We start from the raw sequence: 23,609 nt of genomic DNA, 5'->3' as shown, positions 1-23,609 counted from the left end.
TGTGCGGAATTTAAGTTTATTATAATTATTCTGTTAATTGACGGTTAATAATTCTGCGCGCAGTACATTTTCGATTGTATTAAGAATATGAAAATGATCCAGATCTTATGAATTAAGATTTATATATATATATGATCATTGTTTAAAAGGGAAGTCCATCAACGTTTCAAAGGATTTTCTAATAGATGTTTTATCATGTCAGTTGAATAATACTGTAGTTACGTAATCATTTCCCATATATAACTTAAAAACTTCAACTTTAGTGACAAAGAGCCGCATCCCCTAACAATCTATAACAGATGTCATTCAAATCGGAGAAAAATATATACAACAGCTATTGCAATGTTGAAGAAAAAACTCCTTTGGCAGATAAAATCAAATAAAATGTGACATTTTCAAATGTAAGGATGAAGTTTTATATTTGTTTTGTGTGTGGATTTAGACTTGGAAATGCTTGTTCTTTTCTGACAAAAATAAGAATAAAGCCGACTTCTCATGTACGATATGATTAATAAGATATCTATCTTCATTCAAGTCATTCCGTACAATAAATTGGGTGATCAAAATCTTCTTTGTTGTAGCAAAACAATTCGTAATATAATGATGATTTTATGTAGGTTTACTTATTGTTAAGCAGTCTTTTTACGTGAAGACCACATGCGCATTAAAACCAAAACATTCGGTAATACATCATGGCAACCAATAGCGTTGCTAATACGTCTATAGAAGACGCGGACGTGTTTTCAGATTTTAGAAGCCAAAGGGGGTTACTAAACCACTTCAAAATTTAAAATTGTGCATTTTTCATATTTTTGAAGATATACATATCTGACACGATAAAATTGACAACTAACGACAGCTGTACTAACATCGCGTTCATGGGCATTTAAAACTGTACCATCGAATTTGTACGTTTGATTATAATTTAATATAAACGGGTATTTGATAATGGTTTTTACTACCTGAGTTATTTCTTAATTGAAGACGTATTCTTTATTGTAAACTGAGTAAAATTCGTTAACATTCACAATACATTCTTTTTTTCACACGAGTGTTCTTAAACGTAATAATTTTTTCCATTCCCAATTGGCTGTTACTCAAATGCGATTTGTATCTTTATTTACGGTATCGTTCCGCATTGCTTTAAGGTAACGACAGGCGTTTAATATAATTTTATACCCTCACATTTTTAAAGATTTGTATATTTTTATTATTGTCAGAAAGTATGTTGGGCGGGGCGTATGTTCTCCGTGACTATTTGATAAACGACATTGTGTCTGAAATCATTAGTCCTCCACCTCTGATTCATGTGGGGAAGTTGGCAGTTACTTGCGGAGAACAGGTTTGTACTGGTACAGAATCCAGGAACACTGGTTAGGTTAACTGCCCGCCGTTACATGACTGAAATACTGTTGAAAAACGGCGTTAAACCCAGAACAAACAAACAAACAAAAGAAAGTATGTTATTCTACATAAATTTTTGAATGGTGTCCTATGTCCATAAACTAATGAAACAAATATAATCATAGCACCGATGACTACAATGCCCCTTATTAAAATAAAATATTTCACCCATCATCAAGGCTTACAGTTAATGATATCCTATACCTAACCGTAATAGCCTGTTTGCATCTATTTTCGCGGTACTAACAAAACAAACGAAAAACAGAAAAAAAGAAAAAATATCTTTATCTTATTTTGTTTTCAATTTATTCGTCTAAGTCTAATACAGGTTTTTTTTATTTTCAAAACTTGATACATTTAGCTGTTTGACATGTCGCGCCATTTCAAGTTCGGTGACCTTCATTTGTGTCAACAGAGTAAATTGTATTGTCGCAAAACCAAATCCTCTACCATACTCTTTACTATGTTTATGAACAATGAACAAATCAAAACTGATTTTTTTAAACAAGTTCCACTAGCACACTTTTAAATCATTCAATGTGAAAAATAACAAATAGTAACATGTTCATTTACACAAACATTCATACACCAGTTTTTTTTAAATATTTTATTCAAGGGTACAATGAGGACATCTAAAAATAGATGCCCTTCTAAGTACCTTTACTGCAGTGCATTAGTTCAAATGGACCCAGAGTGTGGGCAAAAATCACATTTGCTCCATTTCACAAATGTAATACTGGTGCATCCTTTTAATTCAGTTGGAGACCACATATTACATACACAACACTTCATCATCAACTTCAAAGTAAGAATACCTCTCATCAGTGAAAATTGGTGTCTCAAGGTTGATTGGATCTCCAGATTTAGATGTACCAGAAGTATTTGGTTATGGAGATTTATGTTTCTTAACCTTTGATTGGTCACCAATTTTGCATTTTGTACTTTTTTTAGTTTTGTTGACTGACTTGGTCTTCCCTGAAGAGGTCTGAGTATGGAGAATACCCATATTTGTTTCGTTAGACAAATTTCCACAAATGTATGGTGGCTTAAAATGCTTTTTTGGCCTTTGTTTAACTGATGTTATAGTTTTACTGTCAAAAAGATGAAGAAACATGTAATGGTACATCTTTTGCAGCTGACGGTGAAGACTTGAACTCATGGTTACCACCAGAATTTTCAGGTTCTCTGATAATTTCTGGTGCTTCGACTTCATCATTTACAGAACAAGTTGCTGACTGATCTTTTGGATATATAGAAATAGGTATATAGATACTGCAGGTGCATTATCCTCCACTGAAATACATCTGTCATCAAACGGATATATACCAGACTTTCTAAATGCAGATGGGATATTTTCTGGACAAAATCATTTCAAGTAGATTTGGCAGTTAAATGAGCCACTCCGTATTTGGTAATATAAATACCAGGATTCTTCTAAAGGTATTGCTGGGATTCCGAAAAGTAAAAGGACTTCAACGGTCTGAATACATCAACATCAAGAGGTTGGGTAAGGTTACTCGTGTGTTGCGGCAATACAAACAGTATCAATAACATTTCACTTCTTAGCCAATTCTGTCAGTGTCAATGATATGTGGGACCTATGACCACCATAAACGATCAAGGGTGCAGGTTATCAATAGAAGTATTCAGAGAAGTGTGCTTTGCAAGATGCTCTGTGACATATGTTTAAAAAATTTCTGAATTTGACCACCCGCTGTCTGACTTTGACCTATCTGTGCCTTGTGGTGAGTCTTCAGATTTTATTCAATGAACTTCTCATTCTGGCGTTTGCCCGGAAATATATAGAAGGGTGGTACAAAGTTGCAAAGCTCATTTGCTCCACCTATTATTGTTACATTGGATGATTTAGGGGATGTCACTGTTTGGGGTTTCGTCTCCTTACCACATACAATACTTGGTGGTGTATGCTGCGTGCTGATACCAGTTTCATCTATATTAAAGTTTCTTTCTGGGTGATTACGAAGACCATTGTCACTCAAAATAAGTTCATTGAAATTATCAATCTTTTTTTGAGATGTACCTTTTGCCCTTGATAATTCTAACTTTTGGGGATCAGGATTTTTCAGATCAGGATGCCTTCTTAAGAATGCATAGAACCAAACAGTACTTAAACCATCTTTAGCCTTAACCTTTTTGCCAAGTAAGCGTACATAGTCTGCTGCAAGGTATCTTATGTTTGTCCTAGTGTAACCATGGCCAATATTTGCCATGTATTTAATATGCTCAGCCAATTTATCTTCTTCAGTTTTATTGAACAGTGTTACAGGGCCCATCTTACAGTCAAGAATCACATTATTCCTGGTCCTGTCTCTTAAAGTGGAATCAGGTACACAGTATACCCTTGACGCTCTATAAACTGACATGCCTGACAAAGTTGCATCGAAAGTTCTTTTCAAATTTTCCCTGTCATAAGGCTTTCTATCTCTTGAAGAGTTTTTGCCCTAGAAAATAAAAAAATCATACTTTTTAATTGAAGGCTATGGTATGGTACAGGTTTTTGAAAATCATGTCAACAGTTTTTGACGCACGCAAATTTCAACCGAAAATGTGGAGTAAATACCAATGAGATTATTGGAACACATAGTGTTATTTTGATATAATTTCATTGTTTTTCATGAAAAATTTACCCAAAGGCGATTCATCTTGCAGTTTAATCCAGAAAAAATAACCGGCGTGAACACTAGGTGACGTATGTTTATTGTAAGTGGCGCTGCAACTTGTTGAGTTCACGAAAACAAAATACCGCGAAACTGGATGTAACGCGAAAATAGAAGCAAACAGTATACTACATTTAATGTACCACATTCCCTGCTCTATGGGGGAACTGTGTCACTAAACTTTGATATTTGCCTGCAGTGACAGGGGGTTATACTCTCTAATTATACAAAATATCATAAAAGTAAAGCAGATAACTTATTCACAGATTTTGACACGGATCTTTATAGCGGATTATAATATATAAAACACATATAGATATTATGGTTACCCCTGTCTATAGATATTGTGCAAAATAATTATGATCTGGCATTTTATTCCCTTTCGTGACCTAAATCTTTCTGTTGTTCTGTAGTCATAGGCACTATCAATTGTCAGTGGGTTTTTATTACAAAAAACACCACAGAAATAGTAGTTTCCTTCTTTAAAATGGAGATTTAGTAGTGTTGATAAGAACCTCTTCAAGGGACAAACTGTAAAAGTAAATCTAAACAATTTTGCAAGTGTTAAAGTTTTACATTATTGACAAGCAAATTTCATTTGAATAGTAACGTAGGAAATGACTATTACCGGATTAATTTTGTTCTACAATTAAATGAGTTGGCCAGTACTTCCAATGGTTTAAGGTTGTTTTGAAAAAAGACTTAGGTGACTTTGGTGTAATTTAAAACGTTAACGTGAAGGTGTCAAAGGTGGAATGCGCTACAGCGCAGCCTGTTTAGTATACTTTCGGTGATTGTACAATACCAAAATATCTGCATTTAATGGTGCTTTTGGTCTTGATCCGTTATAGCATTTTAATTAAATATTTTGAGGAACGCCTACATCTGACATTAAAAAAAAGCTGATAAGGGATTTGATAAATAGACGTTTATTTATGTAATATACCGGCAAGTATTGACAAGAATGGTTGTGTATGAGTTTATTATAGAAGTCAACATATAATCACATGTAATGTTTGTACATTTTTGTAAAAATGCGCTGAGAGTTTAGTATGAAATGAGTTCTAACACCTGCTCGATGTTTCCCAAATGAAAAAAAAATATTGGATCATATATGCAAATAAGTTGCGAAAATGAAATAATTATTTTATATGGATGAGATGATTTTAAAGTTTATATGTGTTTATACTGGTATTCAAAAACGACGTGTGCAGTAACAACACTATTGGACCTTTGATTCTTGTTTTGAAAATGATCATAAAGTTTTATTTCTCTATGTAGACACATGAGCAACAGTATATTTAAAATATCATGACTTAAATTTTGCAAGTGTTATGCAAACTAGAGGCAATTAATATTATTCATATTCAATGTTGACATTTCCAGTTTAAAGAAAATTAAATAATGACCACCATGACTATTTTTCTTTTCTCGAACTGAGAAAAATATTTAGAACATAGCTTTCCTGATTTGCTTAAACTAGCAATACATCATTACATATATAAACAATCAAATCGTAAACGTAGATAGCCGGAAAGCACTTAATGACACAACTGTAAAACGAAACCGCACGTACGTCCACAGAAATAAGAGCTTTGAGATTATTTTACATTCAACTCTAAGGCGTATTTTGAATCAGACCATTTTTGGTCACACACCTTTTCGGCCGATGTCATAATTGCCTCATGTGTTACTTTTAACATATCAGAAAGGCCTTGCAACTTCCTTCCAGAGAAATGTATTATTTTCATGTCCCGTATCATAATCTCTCTCAGGGCTTTCAGACGATCTACTGATTTGAATGGCTCTTTATACAGGTTTTTCGTCTTGTTAAATATACTTGGAAGAAAACCTACTACTATACCGTTGACAGTCTCTGCCGGATATTGATATCCTTCGCTCAAACTTTCCTCAATTATGTCTAAGATATCATGCATGCATGTTTCATTTGTAACGGTCTCTTTATCTTTAGTACATCGTAGATCATTGTAGATGCATATTGTTTTCATCATTGTCCCAATTTTCAGATACGTAAACAAGGTCGCTGCAGTCATCGTTGAAACGGATATTAGCCTTACCATCGTCATCACAATTCCTTTCTATGACAAACATACCAGGTTTTGAAAGTTCTGACAGCACTGCGATGAAGTGAAATTCGTCTGCAAAGTAAAGTTTGGTACCCTCATGAAAACTTCCAACTTTTAATAATTCAGAAACTCTACAACTTGGAAATCGTCTCCAAGTTTGTCCAGAACATTTCTTAGGTGGGAGTACTTTCATCCGATGTTACATCCGTTCGCATTTTAGCAACTTGGTCATCTATAAGATTACTAGTACTTATGCCTTCTCGCATGTGAATACATGTGATATTATCATTTGTTGACGGAAAAATAAGTAAATAAATATATAATCCATAATTTTAATGTAAAACTGGAATACATTTCATAGTTTGACCATCCAAAATTTCGTTAAATTATACAATTTAAATTTTTATATTTTAAAACTGAACTGATATACTGATCTAGAGTATAAGAGAGGATAACTCATTTTGTGACTAAGGATCAAAATTTTTTAAGTTAACATGATAACGATACTCTATACTCATTTTTCAATTACTCATTGACTACTTTAATTTGATATCTGCGTCTCAAATGTTTCTGTGCAAATATTTCATAATTCATATTTTAGAATTCATATGAATATTGCCTCATAACTCTAACCGCCATGTCTTGATTTCCTATATTTTCACCCTCTGCAAGATCCTTACAGGTTATCTGCAAACTTGCATTATCCGATTGATAGTGCAAATGGTTTCCTAGCGCTTTGAATAATTGCATCTCTGGACGCCTTCATATCCATACATAGCACCGAACCAACATGCAGTGAGTTAGCATGTGACGTTGCTCAATCCACCATAGGAAATTGTCCTGACACTTATATCTTCCCAAGATCCGTCAAAACTTAGAAATACGTTATATACAATTATTGTCGCATCGCATTCATTGCTGCCTGGTGATGTCTCATTTACTGAGATGGACTTATAGAATTCTTTCCTTATTTTGATATCATATGGCCGTGGGAATTCCAGGCCATATTGGCCTGTCTCTATTCTTCTCAATCTGACATAACTACGCCATTTTTCTTCAAAATCATTCCAAGCTGTTAGGTTTTCCTGCACGGCCATACCACGCTCTTTCACATACGACGTTGCTTTAGCACGAGTTTCAATCAGTCCATGCCCCAACTGTTTTACAGGTTTCTTTTGTAATGCATATGACGTGAATAACGCCGTTCTCAAGGTACCAAGGAAACCCGATGGATGGTGATTAAGAAGACGACCAATTTCTATGCTGCGTTTAATCAAATCATGTAGATCCATAGGATCAGGATGTCGCAGACCAATACACATTTCCCTTACAGCTGCCGTGCTACTTATTCCGTTAACGTCAAACGGTACTATAATCCCTTGATCACCACTAGGACTAAGTCTTTCTCGTGCTGTATAGAATCTTTCGTCAGGATGTCATGCTTTCATATCCCAGTCATCGGATGTATTTTTGTACAACTTGGCAACATACATGAGAACGGAGTCATTAACGGTCTTGTACGGCACTGTAGTGAGTGCAATTGCTGTGTGTAAATTTAGCCGATTGTAAGAACTTGCTATCCATTCTGGACGTTTGATATTAATGTTATTTATACCCCAAATTGTCTAACGTTCCTCATTAATTTTAGTTTCACTTGAACAAAAGAACCATTCTCCATTTTTGTAACCTAGCGAATCCGATACACCACTCAATAGCATTGCATCTTAGTAGCGTGTATCTAGAGGAGCCATTTTGTTTGAATTTCCATTTATAACCAGTAAATAATTTTAATGATTACAAAAAAAACCTTATTTTATTTACCACTGCATGTAATTATTTTTTTAAGACTGCAAATGTCATACTGGTATTGAGAATATAAGCCCTGATTGTATTCAATTCAACTGCGATCGATTCCTTTACAAAAAATTAGTATTCAGGGTAATAAATATGTACTGTTACATACTGTTAAATTCTTTACGTTGAATCCAAGTTCTATTTGCAAATTTTGTTAAGAGATTTCAGAAGAGTAAGTTTGAATGTAATTAACATAGACTTCTATTTACGATAAATGCATTAGATGTTTAATTGTTTTAAAACTGTGTTACTATTATCTATACACTTAATGTGCTTTTCTGGCGGTTAGATGACATACCCGATTGTGTATCTATCATTAGATAATTGTTAAATGTATAGTTTTCTCTTGAACAGATAAAGTTAAGGTACTAGTAAATGATATTGTGCATACCACGAAGCAAATATTACTATACAAACAATAGCTTTCATTTTTCCTATCGTAAAAATAACGCGATAGTTGGTGACTTGTGAAAAAAATCTGACATAGAATCATTTACCGTAAATAAGCACATTTTAAGTAAATATCTCATTTACATGCCTTTAAGGCAAATTTTTCTGCTGTAAAGACACATATTTGAAAACATCACAAAAATATAAGCATGGTTATCCACAATTTGGAGTATATGCAGTAGTTTGGCATCGTAAATATTACCAGAGACAGAAGAAAATCAATACCTCATGCGCAAATATTGCGATGCGTAACTCGACTGATTATTCATTGTGTTTGATTTTACTGAATGTTATAGATAAACATTTTTACTTTTCTCAGTTATTTTCTGTATGATATATTTGTGCTTTGTGTTGTATATTAGTCAAGGGCCAAAAATATTGCAATAGCCGTTTATGTTATTCTTTTTAAATAAAGTCATTTTAAATATAAGCGAACCTCGAACCAACCTTTCTTCTTACATAAAAATAAACGCCCTTGAACGTATGCTGAAGGTCGGGCCCATTTATGTTATGATACCTTGAAACATGATGTAACGCAAAAGTACGTGAAATGCTTTCCTCCCTCCTTATCAGAGCGTCCTTCAATGCATGTATTTAGAAACCTGATGAGACTAGCGTCCTAGTTTTCCTCATTTGACAAAAGATGAACGCCCTTGAAGATATCGCCTTACTTACGGTGAAGTTTAAAGAAACTGTTTACATTTTTTGTGGTCTATGAGTGAGCAAATTGAATTGATGATTCAGCGTTTATATTACTAATCGAACACATGTCTGAAAAAAGCTTGTGAATCAAATGACTGAACATTTTTGTGTTGTTTGTTACATCATTCTATTGTAGTAACCAACGTTTGACTCTTTTTAATCCACCCATGATGTAGATATGTTGTCATGTACGCTGCGCCCCGAGTAATATTAATTTATATATTATAATCTTCCTTTTACCTTTTACTGTTTTATTTCGGTTTCATATTTACCTATTAACGTTCACTACGAAGTTAGTGTGCTGTATATTAAAGCAGCCGCGAATATAATGCACGAATATACAAATAATGTATACAATTTTTTTCTTTGGCATTTCTTTATAACATACTGGATCAATATAAAAATGTATCACAAATGACCAATATCATATAAATAAAACATATAGGAAAATGTTTTGAGAAGAATTGGTAAAAAGTACGACTTAGGTATGTCTCAAACTTCAACCTTGTTGTAGTCTTAGTGAGTGAGTGAGTTAGATTTTACGGTGACCCGACACAAAAAGGCCATATATCGCCGAAAACAAGCGCTTTGAAAACGTAAATTGTAAAGCATCTCTAAAAACAATTATGTAAAAATGTATAAACATATGAAATGTAAAGTAAATTGTAAAGCACGTCTAAAAACATTGATGCAAAAACGTATATAAAGGGTTAAAATATTATAGACAAACAACAATATTGCAAAATGTGTAAAGAAAAATATATGATTTCAGACTCTGTGATAAATGTCTATCTGCTTTAAAAAGGACAAGATATTGCTGACTGAAATGTTTTCAAACAACTCTTTCAAAGATTGAACGTCATAGTATATACTGTGCTGTCCACACAGTCGACTAAAATATGTTTAATAGTAAGCGGTGTCTGACGTGGTACACATTCAGGTTGTTCTTCTTTGTTCAGAAGATAAGAATGAGTCAAACGGGTATGACCTATTCGACAACGAGAAAGAACAACATACTCTCTGCAAACAGATCTGTTCCCTTGGTGTCATTCACCTAAAGTAGGTTTAACATCATGAAATTTATTGAACGAAGCATTGTTCCAGGACGATTGCCATTTAGATAAAATGTATTTCTTGACATTTGGCCTAAAATCAGTATATGGTAATTAGATTGTGATAATAAAAGGGATTTCTTTGCTGCAGTATCAGCATCCTCGTTTCCATCAATACCAACATGACTAGGAATCCAACAGAATATAAGTATTGGATAACTGTATTATGAGATAACCTCACTGACTACTCCAATGGCCCGATCACGATCAAATGAGTTCAGTTATAAAAAAATATAACATTATTTTTACACACATAAACATATTTTTTTTCGTAAACAATTATTTATTATGAAATGGATTTTTCTATGGTCAAATTGGATAGATTGTGTTTATTAAATGAATTAGATTGTATGATTCAGTCTCTAAAATAAGTGAGTGTTCGTTGTTTTATCAAAGTTATTTCTATTTAAGAAAGCATACAAAAATACATGAATGGGTTAAGTCGTAGCTGCAGATTTGAGAAAAATGCACTCCTTCTTTCGGGTCTCAAGCATTATTTTTCACGAATCCACAGTTACGCATCGTTTCTTCTATACATGATTATTGACGTTCACCTTGCAGTTGTGTATAAATTACAATTAGGATTGTTAACAAGTTGTGTGTTGTCATCTGGCTATTATACCAGAATCACGCCGGTAATTTGAATTTCAATGTTGTGTTATCAGAGGACATATAATATTAAGTTTTGTCACTAACTAAATTTTCAACTGGAAGATTGCATCAAATTATGTCTGTCTCAGTTTACGATTCAGCGAGTTTGAAGAAAAGTGACACCTCATCATTATGCACAAAAATAGCTATGCGTGGCGGTTGATTTTATCTTGTCTACACTGTAATGATTGCATTTGTTTTGCTATTATATATCATTACATTTGCTTTACTATTAAAACCGAGAATGTGTTAGATATGCTTGAAAGAGAAATTGTCACAATTTTAGCTTAAAATACATAACCCGTTATGAGAATTTATACACGTATTAACTCCCTGAGGCCGATATCGTAACATACCTGCTGCGGCGGGATAAGAATTACCACCTGACGTCGAAGAACATTATCTAACCTTATCATAATCACACTCGCGTGCAGTCAGTTGAAAACATGCAGGGAACATTTATTAACTTTGGTGAAAATTAAAATATACTTACAAAGTACTCGAAGTTTGAACAAATATTTTTGTGCCCCCCCCATGAGTGGTGGGGGCATATAGATTTGCTCTTGTCCGTGCATCCGTGCGTCCGTCCGTCTGTCCGTGCGTCCGTCCGTCCGTCCATCCGTCCGTCCGTCCGAAGTTCGTGACGCGCCTAGCTCGAAAAGTATTTGATATAAATTGATGAAACCTTGCATGAATCTTTATCATGATATGAACTTGCGCACCTCCTATTTTTCGTCTGGCTCCACCCCCTATTTTCAGAGTTATGGCCCCTGAATTAGTCAAAAATGCACATTTTGACCTTGTGACACGCCTAGCTCAAAAAGTATTTGATATAGATTCATGAAACCTTGCATGAGTCTTAATCATGATATGAACTTGCGCACCTCCTATTTTTCATCTGGCTCCGCCCTCTATTTTCAGAGTTATGGCCCCTGAAATAGTCAAAAATGCACATTTTCACCTTGTGACATGCCTAGCTCAAAAAGTATTTGATATAGATTCATGAAACCTTGCATGAGTCTTAATCATGATATGAACTTGTGCACCTCCTATTTTTCATCATGGCCTCCGGGCCGTTCTCTTAAATTTTCATCGATGGTCGATATGGCCCACCTGTAATAGGTTTAAAAATAGGCACATTCTTCTCACCATTGTGAAATGCCATAGCCTAAATTTGTCTGCACGTTAAACCCAAAGATAAATAAATAATAAATCATTTTCAGAGTTATGGCCTGAAATAGTCAAAATGCACATTTTCACTTGTGACATGCCTAGCTCAAAGTATTTGATATAGATTCATGAAACCTGCATGAGTCTATCATGATAGAACTTGCGCACCTCCTATTTTTCATCTGGCTCCACCCCTATTTTCAGAGTTATGGCCCCTGAAATAGTCAAAAATACACATTTTCACCTTGTGACATGCCTAGCTCATAAAGTATTTGATATAGATTCATGAAACCTTGCATGAGTCTTAATCATGATATGAACATGCGCACCTCCTATTTTCCAGTTGGGTCTGCCCCAAATTTCAGAGTTATGGCCCCTGAAGTAGTCAAAAATGCACATTTTCACCTTGTGACATGCCTAGCTCAAAAAGTGTTTGATATAGATTCATGAAACCTTGCATGAGTCTTAATCATGATATGAACTTGTGCACCTCCTATTTTTCATTTGGGTCCGCCCCCTATTTTTAGAGTTATGGCCCCTGAAATAGTCAAAAATGTACATTTTCACCTTGTGACACACCTAGCTCAAAAAGTATATAATATAAATGGTTGAAAACTCGCAAAAGTCTTTATCATGATATAAACTTGCACACCTCTAATTTTTTTATCTGGCTCCACCCCTTATTTTTAAAGTTATGGCCCCTGAAATAGTAAAAAAATGCACTTTTTCACCTAATTATATATCTAGCTCAAAAAGTATTTGATGTAAATTCAGACAACCTTGCTGGAGTCTTTATCGTGATGTGACCTTGCACACTTGGCATTCTTCTTGAGAACCTTAGCTCTTATTACAGAGTTATGGCCCTTGAAATAGCCAAAATAGTGGATTTTTTGTTTGTGATGCTCATAGCTCAAAAAGTATTGCGCCTAGAATAATGAATCCTTTTCATAAAATGTTTGTTGAGGCTATACCCCATTAAGACTGCAAACATTTGAATTATTGCCACTTATTTGTGACAAATGTACCATTGGGGGCACACCCTGTGTCCTACAGACACATTCTAGTTTATATCAAATTTCGTCCGTAGCTTATATCCAAATAGAACAAAATTTTCACTAAACAATTTTAACACACCTATTGCATTTAACAGATATTTTAACATTAAATTCTAATAAATAGAAATGCATCACTGAATATTTACATCAGCATTACATAAATTTACACCCGTTTTTGTGTGAATATCAGTGGTTTATTTTGATGTATAATCTATTTCTAAACATGTACACAAATGTTGTGTGTCACGCGCTGAGACAGTTAAGTTGTAATATTTACATCCATCTTTGAATAATTATTAAATTTACAAACATGCGTTTATTTACATATTCTTTTGTTTTTGTATTTTATGAAACATGCTTCGTTGTGTTATTTTTATCTATTTGTATCGTATGTGATGTAAGTGTACCAATATTTCAGCCTTCTAAACTTAACATTTTCTGACCATTCATTTGTCTGATAATGGAATCGCATCGAATCATCATCCGACGGAACTGATATATCAGAACCAGCATGATAATAAATAAATATTTTCTTCATTTTAAGAAAGTCCTCTGGCCGACGACATTATTTTACTCTTTTGAAATACAGCATGAACGAACACAGCGGAGATCGTGTTTCTTTTTAACAAGGGAACTAATTATTAGCACAACTAGTAGTTATTACAGCAAAAAAAACCAGTATGCAAAGTATCTTTGCTTTTGTTAAGATTATCAAAAATTAACAAGTACTTATCGCAATTATCATGATCTCGGTGCCGCGACTATACTCGTCAATCGCCATCCTGGGGAGTCCTGACAACGCGCGTATAGTCGCATAACGACGCAACAGGGGTAGAAAATATAACGCCTATAGTCGCATTTCGGCCCCAGGGAGTTAATGACAATCAAAATAAATGGCAGGTGTGAAGATTTCAAAAATGAACACCTGTACGGTTGTACGTAACGTCATTATTAATGTGCGAGATGTTTATGGTGCTGACCTACCAAAGAAAGTAAAAATATGATAAAAACCGCTGTATTAGTTATCAACATTGTAAACAATTACACAATATGGATACTGTAATGCAAATATATAGCAAAACATGACGTTATCCGCGCAATTCATATGTTCCTAGATTTGTTTTTCAAGATTCATTAAGTTATTGTAAATGATTACCGATACTGAATAAATATTGAAAGATAAATATACGATTTATGCTTTTAATAAGTAAATCTGAATTTTCACTTTAAAATAAGCAGCTGTAGGAATAGATAAACATTTTAGTAACATACCGAAAATTGTCATATTCCATGTAAAACCGCAGTTGGTCGCAATTCAGATAATACTTGCCAGCTGTAATAGTATCATGGTTTTAACATTCCGTATGCTTTTCTCTTAGTTGCTGAAATAGGTTAAAAACTAGCTCCTCTAGATTTAACTTTTTATATTCGTCATATCATAACATTTTGCTATTTCAAACGTCCGTGAAAATCTGTCTAACATTATTGGAAAAGGTTTACAGTTTTTATTACGCAACACATCAAATAGCTAATACACATGTTTAGGTTATCCAACTTGTCTTTCCCAAAGCTGTGTTATAACTGATATCTATTTAAACTTGTATTTACATATTTGCTGTCTTGCCATACATGTTATATTCATTACTTTGTATGTATATTGAAGCTATGCTGGTGGATCTTTGTTTAATCTTCTTCTTCATACATGTATGTAGTTCAAAATTAAATCGATAAAGCGTAGTATGTGTTACTTAAACACAAAGTTTTGAAGTCAAAATTTTTAAAAGTGTCGACCCTATCGGGAAAATGAAAAATTCTCTTGGAAAAGACGAAATGCCAATTTTGTAAACCGAGAACATGTACTATTTCGTAGTGACCAAAGGAGAAAAGAGACAAAATTCGTTCTTTCACTTTTATAGTGAATGAGGAAGTAACATGAAATGAAACCTGTAAGAATGAAGATTTGCTTTCAATAAAAGCACAGGAAACGCTCATGAGCATGGCTAAAGAGAAAAAAGAACTAAAATATAAGACTTCATCGTGAATATTCTCTCTCATGAAAAGCTTCCCTATCAGCATATTATATAATTGGATCTTTTTACAGATTTTATTAACTATCACAACAGCAATCTAGTACCGTGAGGCGGCTGTAAAAAGTCTCCCTACTTGGATTCAGTGTAATTATATTATCTGGTTCTTTGGGATCATGGAGTCCATTCATTTCAGATTCTACTGTTTTCATATGTTAATTATATCAGTGCTGGAATTTTTGGGTAGCTGTTACCATCAAGAAGCCGATAAAAGTAAATTGCTGATGCAGGATCCAAATTCCCGTTTAAATATATAAATTCTTCTTTAAATAACATTAGTATCTGGTAAGAAAATATCATTATTATTTAGAATTTGAGTTGCTTGTATCATAATAGCATTAGACTATTTACTTTCTGAAAACAAAATAAATAGTCTACTGCCGTTTCATTAGTAACCCGAGTATTTTCCAATTAGGTCCAGGTCAATGGATGCTTGGATGTCAGAAATGTTTAGAACAACTAAGCTGAATCCTTTCTTTCAGGGATACACCATTCCTAAAATATAGACAGTAATGTAATGAAGTTTACAGAGATGTTCTCAACTTTTATATATTAACAAAAGAGCCATTGACCCTTAAGCGCTCATCTGTGTACCAGGCTTCAAGTGTGTTGTATAAGTACAGAGTTAGATTTCTTCTATGTTAGCCTATGTTATATACATGTCAAACATTTTTAAACCTAGGGCAGTAATTTGAACTATTACGGTAGACATTACAAATCTGAAATCGCACACCAAATATCAAGACTCCAGCTAGAAGATTTTCAAAGTTTGTTAGATAAAAGATCGCGGTTGGTTCGCGTCTCTCCTCTAGTCTTATTATTGGTCTGTATGATCATGCAACCTTTACCGAAGTGTCTGTGTCTGCCCTTATACCCATAGAAAGTCAACTGGAGTATCTGAAAACAGACCTTTTTGTTGTGGTCAATCTGTTTGCATCAAAATAGCTACGTGATAGTTACCGGTCATGTATCATAAGTCAAATCTCCGTTATTCTAGAGTCTGCAAGCCCTGATGTGGTTTGGCTCCAGACTGAATCATCAGTCTGAGACACAACCAATGACTAATGCCGTATTTCAATTGGAAATAGTTGTTAATTACCTGACTTCGTTTATTAGAATGTACTTATTAAATAGCTTGCCTGTACGTTGTCGAAAACATTGTCAATAGTTCAGTCTGTTGAAAAGTAGTCCATTAAACATGTTTGATAGATATTTAATGACACAACATCATAAATTTATTTTTACAGCTTTAATACTAAGTTCTTGACTAATTAGCCAATTTAACGTGCGTTTAATAGAGTAACGACCAAACCATTATCTTTTTAACTCCAGATATCAAATGCATCTAAGATGTTACTTAGTAAGATATCATTTTTCGCGCATTATTTCTTTTGGCCGATACCGATGTTCATGGAAAGTAAGCCATTCGTCAGCGTATTAACAATGCTGCTAATATTTATTATACATAGTCCGTGTTAGACTCACTAAAATACTGGTGCCATATGTTGCCTACAATCAATGCCATTTCTAGCGAGCACTAAATTTCTTTCACACAAGCTTGGCAATGACGTCATTTTCTAGAGGGCATATCTTCCATGACAACCCTGCCAAGCTAGCCACTATATGCCTATATACATGTGTATATATATATACAGACTTGATGGTGATCTACTAGATGGTGACTCCATGACACCCTGCCAAGCTAGGCACCATGTGCCAATCCGAAAGTATAAATACGTTGCAGAAATTGGCAGTTTTGTTAGTTTGTCCTGGTTAGAATACACAGGACCGCTTATTTACACCACACATATAAGCATGCCAAAATACCTTATGAATGTTTTCAAGCTAATTGATGGTACACAAGAGTCACATTTGAATGACAGAGCTACCTTCCAAGCCACGAAATCATAGTAAATCCCTTACAAACTACATTTCTCCTGACCAGATATAATATTCACAAGCCAAGAATAAAATACTGTTTCTTATTCCAAATAAACTGATTACTACTACCAATACAAGACTACCAGATTCCTTTAAATTATGTAGCTTTATTCTATTCATACATGCAAGAGTCAGAACACAACATCAAAGTGAATTATACTTAATCACAGTTTCCTTTCAACTATACAGCTGAACTCCATTTATCCATCCGAGAGCCAGATTCCTGATAAGTCTTATAGTCATGACATGACACTGTTATTGTAAAGCATTTCTTCTAGTATGTCCTTAAATACGCCTAGATAACGAACTTTTACGGGCCTCGACAAGTATTTCTGACCAGAGGCAGACGAGGAGAGAGATCTGTAATATTGATAAACCATATCTAATTATATTGTTTGTGAAATGACTTTAGTATATAAATGAAATATTGTATTTCAACTTTATTTCAGGTGTCCGTTTAATTTATTCCCTTTCATGTAACTATTTCCCCCATGTGTGTTTGAGAAGACCACGTTTGGATATTGATGTGTGCGCGGGCTAGAAAATCCTGTGTACGTTTCAATTGCTCAATGCATGCTGATATGGACCAAGAGATATATGGATACGACGGTGACAACAAGTGCAATTTACAATGAAAAATGTTTTAACGTAACAGTTAGAGGGCTCTGGAAAACAAACTATACTATCAGTCTGACGATAGATGTCTTCACAAATTAGAAGAATTTATGATTATTCTACAAATGGAAACCATAATAAGATGTACTTAGTACGATCCTGTACAACACGGTGACGATGGAGATCAAAATTAAAGTAAGCATTGGCCTTTACGTTTATCAAGACCGGATAGAATGGATAGCTCGTATGTGTATTTAATATTTTGCTCCCTTTAGTGACTGTATATTTCTGTTATAAGAGCACAAGCAAAATCACACACTGTTTTACATTACTGGCAAAAAATCAGTTTTATAACAACGTCTTACATAAGAAATTTACATGTACGTACTATTAGAATGTATTGTCTCCTCTGTGTAAAGAAGCAAATACCTGCTTATACGTCATCTGAAATAGTATCAGTAAATTAGGATGGGAGGTAAGTCTGTGCTACACGAATCAGAACTAGCTCGTACTCGGATTAGTCGTTTTCTCAAAATTAAGGAAATTTGATGGGCAGCAAAGAAACCAAATATCCGTTTAAATAGATTTACCGTTATCAGATGAAGGTTAATTTGGATTTTAAGCCGTTTAAAATAGGACAATGTAGTACAAAAGCTTATCACACTTATTTGGACTAAAAAATGGATAAGAAATTATTTGCATGCAAGTTCCAAGAATAAAATAGTTTTCATATATGGATGGGGTGTTTTTAAACAACTTTGTGCGTACATGTACCGATATTTTAAACGTGTGCAGTAAATTAGTTATCGGACGTTGGCTACGCCATTTGTTCTTCATTTCACTTTTCCAACTTTTACATAAGACAAGAAGACACAAGATCAAAAGTATTTTTAAGTTAACATTAAGATAGATCATAAGCTAAATTTTGCAAGCTTTATTCAAAATACAAATAATTCTCCATGATTATTTTCGACATTCTAAATTTTGAAAATATTAATCAATATCCATCAAGGCAACATTTCTGTTTTAAGAACTGAGAAAAATGATAAAGATATAAGCTTTCTTGTTTTGCATAAACGTCTCATCACATAATTCATATTTGATGTTATTTTTATTTCATCTTTAAGCCGTATTTGGAATCGGACCATTTTGGTCCATAATTTCGTGGTGTTCCTTTTAAACCTATCAGCAAGGCATTGCTCCACTTTCTTAGAAAACTACCAAGTTAGAAAGTTCTGATAGTACTGCGATGAAGTCAAATACGGCGGCAAGATAAAGGGGGAGGGGGAGGGTTGTGTGTGTCGGGGTGGGGGGGGGGGGAGGTCACCATAAGGCTGTTTTCCTGGTAGAATTATGTCTTAAGTGTGGGTAGGGTGATTCCATAACTGTCCTGCCTTACAGAACAAGTAGGTTGAGTTCAATGTTTTTCTATTAGCTGAACTAAAAGTAAAGGGATGTAATGTGTACACTATAAACAAATACTGACATGATGTAAGACATTTGATTCTTCAGCATATCTGCCAAAATATGCTTCTTCACATACACTTTGTAAAAATATTAAAAACAAGGTTACATGGTCAATTCATAGAAAATCTTGCTTAGAGGCGTTGTTTCTACCTGAGCTACATAAATCGTGGTCGGAATATTTGTCTTAATGTAATCTAGGCCAAGTTCAAAACTTGGTCATTGAAGTCAAAGTAGATCATAGAAAAATTGTTAATAAACACGAATAAGCATTTTATATTATGATCTATTTGATACCTGGTCACAATGTTTGTCTTTAAAAAGTCCGGGTAAAGTTGGAAAATGCATCACCTAAGCTTAGAAAGAATGTCAGTAGTTCACATCATATGAATGCTTTGTTAAAACTTAACATGTTTCATTATCTACCTGATACACATGAAATATGGTCTAACATTTCCTTTTATCAAAAGTGAATGGGAGACAAACCGTATGTCGCCCCAATCTATACTTAAGTGTTTGCGTCCCTCTATCTGTGCAACCTCCTTTTATTTGTGAAAGGGTTGAAGGATTACATTACCATAGCCGGAGACGATGTGAGATACATTGATAGTAATTTACTTGTCTGAACATTTCTAAAGTAAATAAAATGTTACTTAAAAAGTTTAAAGCAGTGCAATAAACTTCTCTCAAGAACAGTTAAAAACTGTAAAACAGAACTAACAACACAGAATTCCACTTTAAAACAATACAATGTGGTTAAGATATACGTGCATTTTTTTCTTGAAACATGTAACACAAGAGCTCGTAACAGTCAGTGGATACTTTCGTGAGGATGGTAAATCGCCACTTTTCATGGAATCACTGAAGGTTCCATGTGCACCTGTATCTGCGGACGTCTCTAAACTATATTTTGGTACTTACAGCATTTGTGAATGTTGTGTTCTGCTCAGCACGGGGCTAGAGGGCGCGGGCGGTAGCTTGCACTTTCACTACCGTCCATGAACAGGCTCCGTCAAACCGAGCCTGCAATAATTTGGTTTATGTGTTGGGCGACCTACGGTGGTATGTTTAGGACATGCAATTATTTTGTTAGGATTAAATTATCTTGAGCAATCAACATCTTATCTCGTGTGCACGACATCTTATCTTGAGCGATCAACATCTTATCTCGAGCGATCAACATATTATCTTGAGCGATCAACATATTATATCGAGCGATCAACATCTTATCTCGAGCGATCAACATCTTATCTTGAGCGATCAACATCTTATCTCGAGTGATCAACATCTTATTTCGTGCGCACGACATCTTATCTTGAGCGATCAACATCTTATCTCGAGCGATCAACATATTATCTTCAGCGATCAACATATTATCTTGAGCGATCAACATCTTATCTCGAGCGATCAACATATTATCTTGAGCGGTCAACATATTATCTTGAGCGATCAACATCTTATCTCGAGCAATTAACATCTTATCTCGTGCGCACGACATCTTCTTTTGAGCGATCAACATCTTATCTCGAGCGATCAACATATTATCTTGAGCGATCAACATATTATCTCGTGCGCACGACATCTTATCTCGAGCGATCAACATATTATCTTGAGCGATCAACATATTATCCTGAGTGATCAACATATAATCTTGAGTGATCAACATCTCATCTCGAGCGATCAACATCTTATTTTGAGCGATCAACATATTATCTTGAGCGATCAACATATTATCTTGAGCTATCAGCATCTTATCTCGAGCGATCAACATGTTATTTCGTGCGCACGACATCTTATCTTGAGCGATCAACATATTATCTTGAGCGATCAACATATTATCTCGAGCGATCAACATCTTTTCTCGGTCATCTTATCAATATATATTAAGGACCTTTATGTGAATTCAGATCATTAGTAAAAACATACGGCTGCCACCGTTTTTGTTTTGTTTCGATTATACTTATAACCGTTTCACATGTTTGCAGGGTTAGAAATTTAAATACGCAAACTGATAAAAAGGCAGCAAAAATCAGTGATGATGCAAAGAAATAAATTTAAGTCCTTGACAAAAAAGGAAGAATTAGTATGTAGGCTTCGTCCATATATTAAAGAATTTCCTTGTTTTCCCTTGATTCATGCATTCAATATTTCTGCGCGAGTTTATCAGTCGAACTGAAATTTCTTGCAATTGTAACATGCAGTATGCATCATTGGTTATGTTCATTTGATTTTGAAGATAGGATGACCAATTATATGCATTGCTCTCCCAAATGATGTGATAAACTTGTACATGTACTTGTTGAAAGTTTAAATAACAGCGGAATAGGCGGGACCCTAATTAACAACTTGTCCTTATGTTTTACTGATGACCTAAATGCACACACAAAGGGCCTTAATATATATAAATGAGATGTCGTGCGCTCGAGATAAGATATTGATCGCACAATATAAGATGTTGATCGCTCAAGATAATATGTTGATCGCTCGAGATAAGATGTTGATCGCTCAAGATAATATGTTGATCGCTCGAGATAATATGTTGATCACTCGAGATAATATATTGATCGCTCAAGATAATATGTTGATGGCTTAAGATAATATGTTGAATACTCGAGATAAGATGTTGATCGCTCAAGATAAGATGTCGTGCGCACGAAATAAGATGTTGATCGCTCGAGATAAGATGCTGATCGCTCAAGATAATATGTTGATCGCTCGAGATAAGATGTTGATCGCTCAAGATACGATGTTGATCGCTCGAGATAATATGTTGATCACTCGAGATAATATGTTGATCACTCGAGATAAGATGTTGATCGCTCAAGATAATATGTTGATGGCTTAAGATAATATGTTGATTACTCGAGATAAGATGTTGATCGCTCAAGATAAGATGTCGTGCGCACGAAATAAGATGTTGATCGCTCGAGATAAGATGCTGATCGCTCAAGATAATATGTTGATCGCTCGAGATAAGATGTTGATCGCTCAAGATACGATGTTGATCGCTCGAGATACGATGTTGATCGCTCGAGATAAGATGTCGTGCGCACGAGATAAGATGTTGATCTGCTCGAGATAAGATGTCCTAAACATACCACCGTAGCTTAGACATTTTAGCCTGGGTGGTTCCAATACTCACGCTTTAAAAATTTTGGGTATTGTTTGATCACCCATTGAATGCGGTGCCTGTCTTTTGATTTTATCTTTTGGCAGTTCCCTTGATATGCAGGTTCCATAACCACAGATCCTCTCTCTAAACTCCAATTTGTTTGCTTCTGCTCATTGTTTTCTCATTTAGGGCACAACCATTATTTTACCTTGATCTTTATTATTTTTTCATAGAGTTGCACGCTGTGCATTATTGAAGGTTCCATGTGCATTCTGGTACTTATAACATGTGTAAATGTTGAGTACTGTTCAACCCGGGGCAAGAGGGCATAGACGGTAGCTTTGAACTTCCACTACCGTCCATGAACAGGCTCAATTAAACTGAGCCTGTAACATTTTCGTTTTCGTCGTGTTGAGCGACCGACCTGTGATTTTCCATCATTTTATTTTATTATCACAGCAGCGTTGTTTATGTCGTGTGGCAGACGTATAAAGTCTCTATGTACCTTCAAACAGAGATGTTATATTTTGATCTCTTCAGATCGTTCAGCACGACATTAAATTTTGTGTTGTGGTAGTGTACTGATTTTAATATTTCAGCTTTCATTTCGGCCTGAGTGGTTCCAATTCTCCCGCTTTAAATGCTTTGGGTATTGTTTAATAAGCCATTGGATATGGTGCTTTCTTTTTATTTGGTGTTTTGTAGATTCTGTGATATGAAGGCTCCATAACCACAGATCCCCTCTCTTAATTCCAAGTTCATTTAGATCTGCCCATTGTTTTCTTCTTTAGGGCACAAACATTATTTTATCTGGGGACCATAGGCCAACGCCACTTTTCATGGAATTGCACACTGTGCATCATTGAAAGTTCCATGTGCACCGCCGTATTAATACATCTGCGGATGTCTCTAAATTACATTTTGGTACTTATAACATGTGTAAATGTTGAGTACTGCTCAACAGTGGACGGTAGCTTGCACTTCCACACACCGTCCATGAACAGGCTCAGTCAAACCGAGCCAGCAACATTTTCGTTTATGTCGTGTTGAGCGACCTGTGGTGTTCAACTTTTTTATTCAATAAGCTGTCATTAATAAATACTGATGCGGCTTTATATTAATACATCTTTTCATATTGTGAAATACATATTTTCTAAAAGCAGTAACTACACATCCAGAAGAAAAAACAAATATCAAAATGATATGATGATAAGATGATAAGATAAT

The 23,609-nt window shown here is 34.7% G+C and overlaps 2 protein-coding genes across 3 annotated transcripts in view; both read right to left on the bottom strand.

Moving 5' to 3' along the window:
• The window catches only part of LOC123563282 (uncharacterized), a 48,803-nt gene extending 33,983 nt beyond the window's left edge, over positions 1 to 14,820 (bottom strand). For both annotated transcript variants that reach the window (XM_045355997.2, XM_045355995.2), the window contains exon 1: positions 14,436 to 14,820. The gene's annotated coding sequence lies outside the window, so the exon portion shown is untranslated. The remainder of the gene's footprint in view (positions 1 to 14,435) is intronic.
• LOC123561983 (ADP-ribosylhydrolase ARH1-like) lies at positions 6,970 to 7,491 on the bottom strand. Its single transcript, XM_045354644.1, has one exon. It carries the CDS (start codon positions 7,489 to 7,491, stop codon positions 6,970 to 6,972), a length of 522 nt encoding a protein of 173 aa, XP_045210579.1.
• Positions 14,821 to 23,609: the final 8,789 nt, after the last annotated feature.

This window comes from Mercenaria mercenaria, chromosome 2 (genome assembly GCF_021730395.1).
Source record: "Mercenaria mercenaria strain notata chromosome 2, MADL_Memer_1, whole genome shotgun sequence".
NCBI classification, from domain to species: Eukaryota; Metazoa; Mollusca; class Bivalvia; order Venerida; family Veneridae; genus Mercenaria; species Mercenaria mercenaria.
This window is presented reverse-complemented; position numbering and strand designations above follow the sequence as displayed.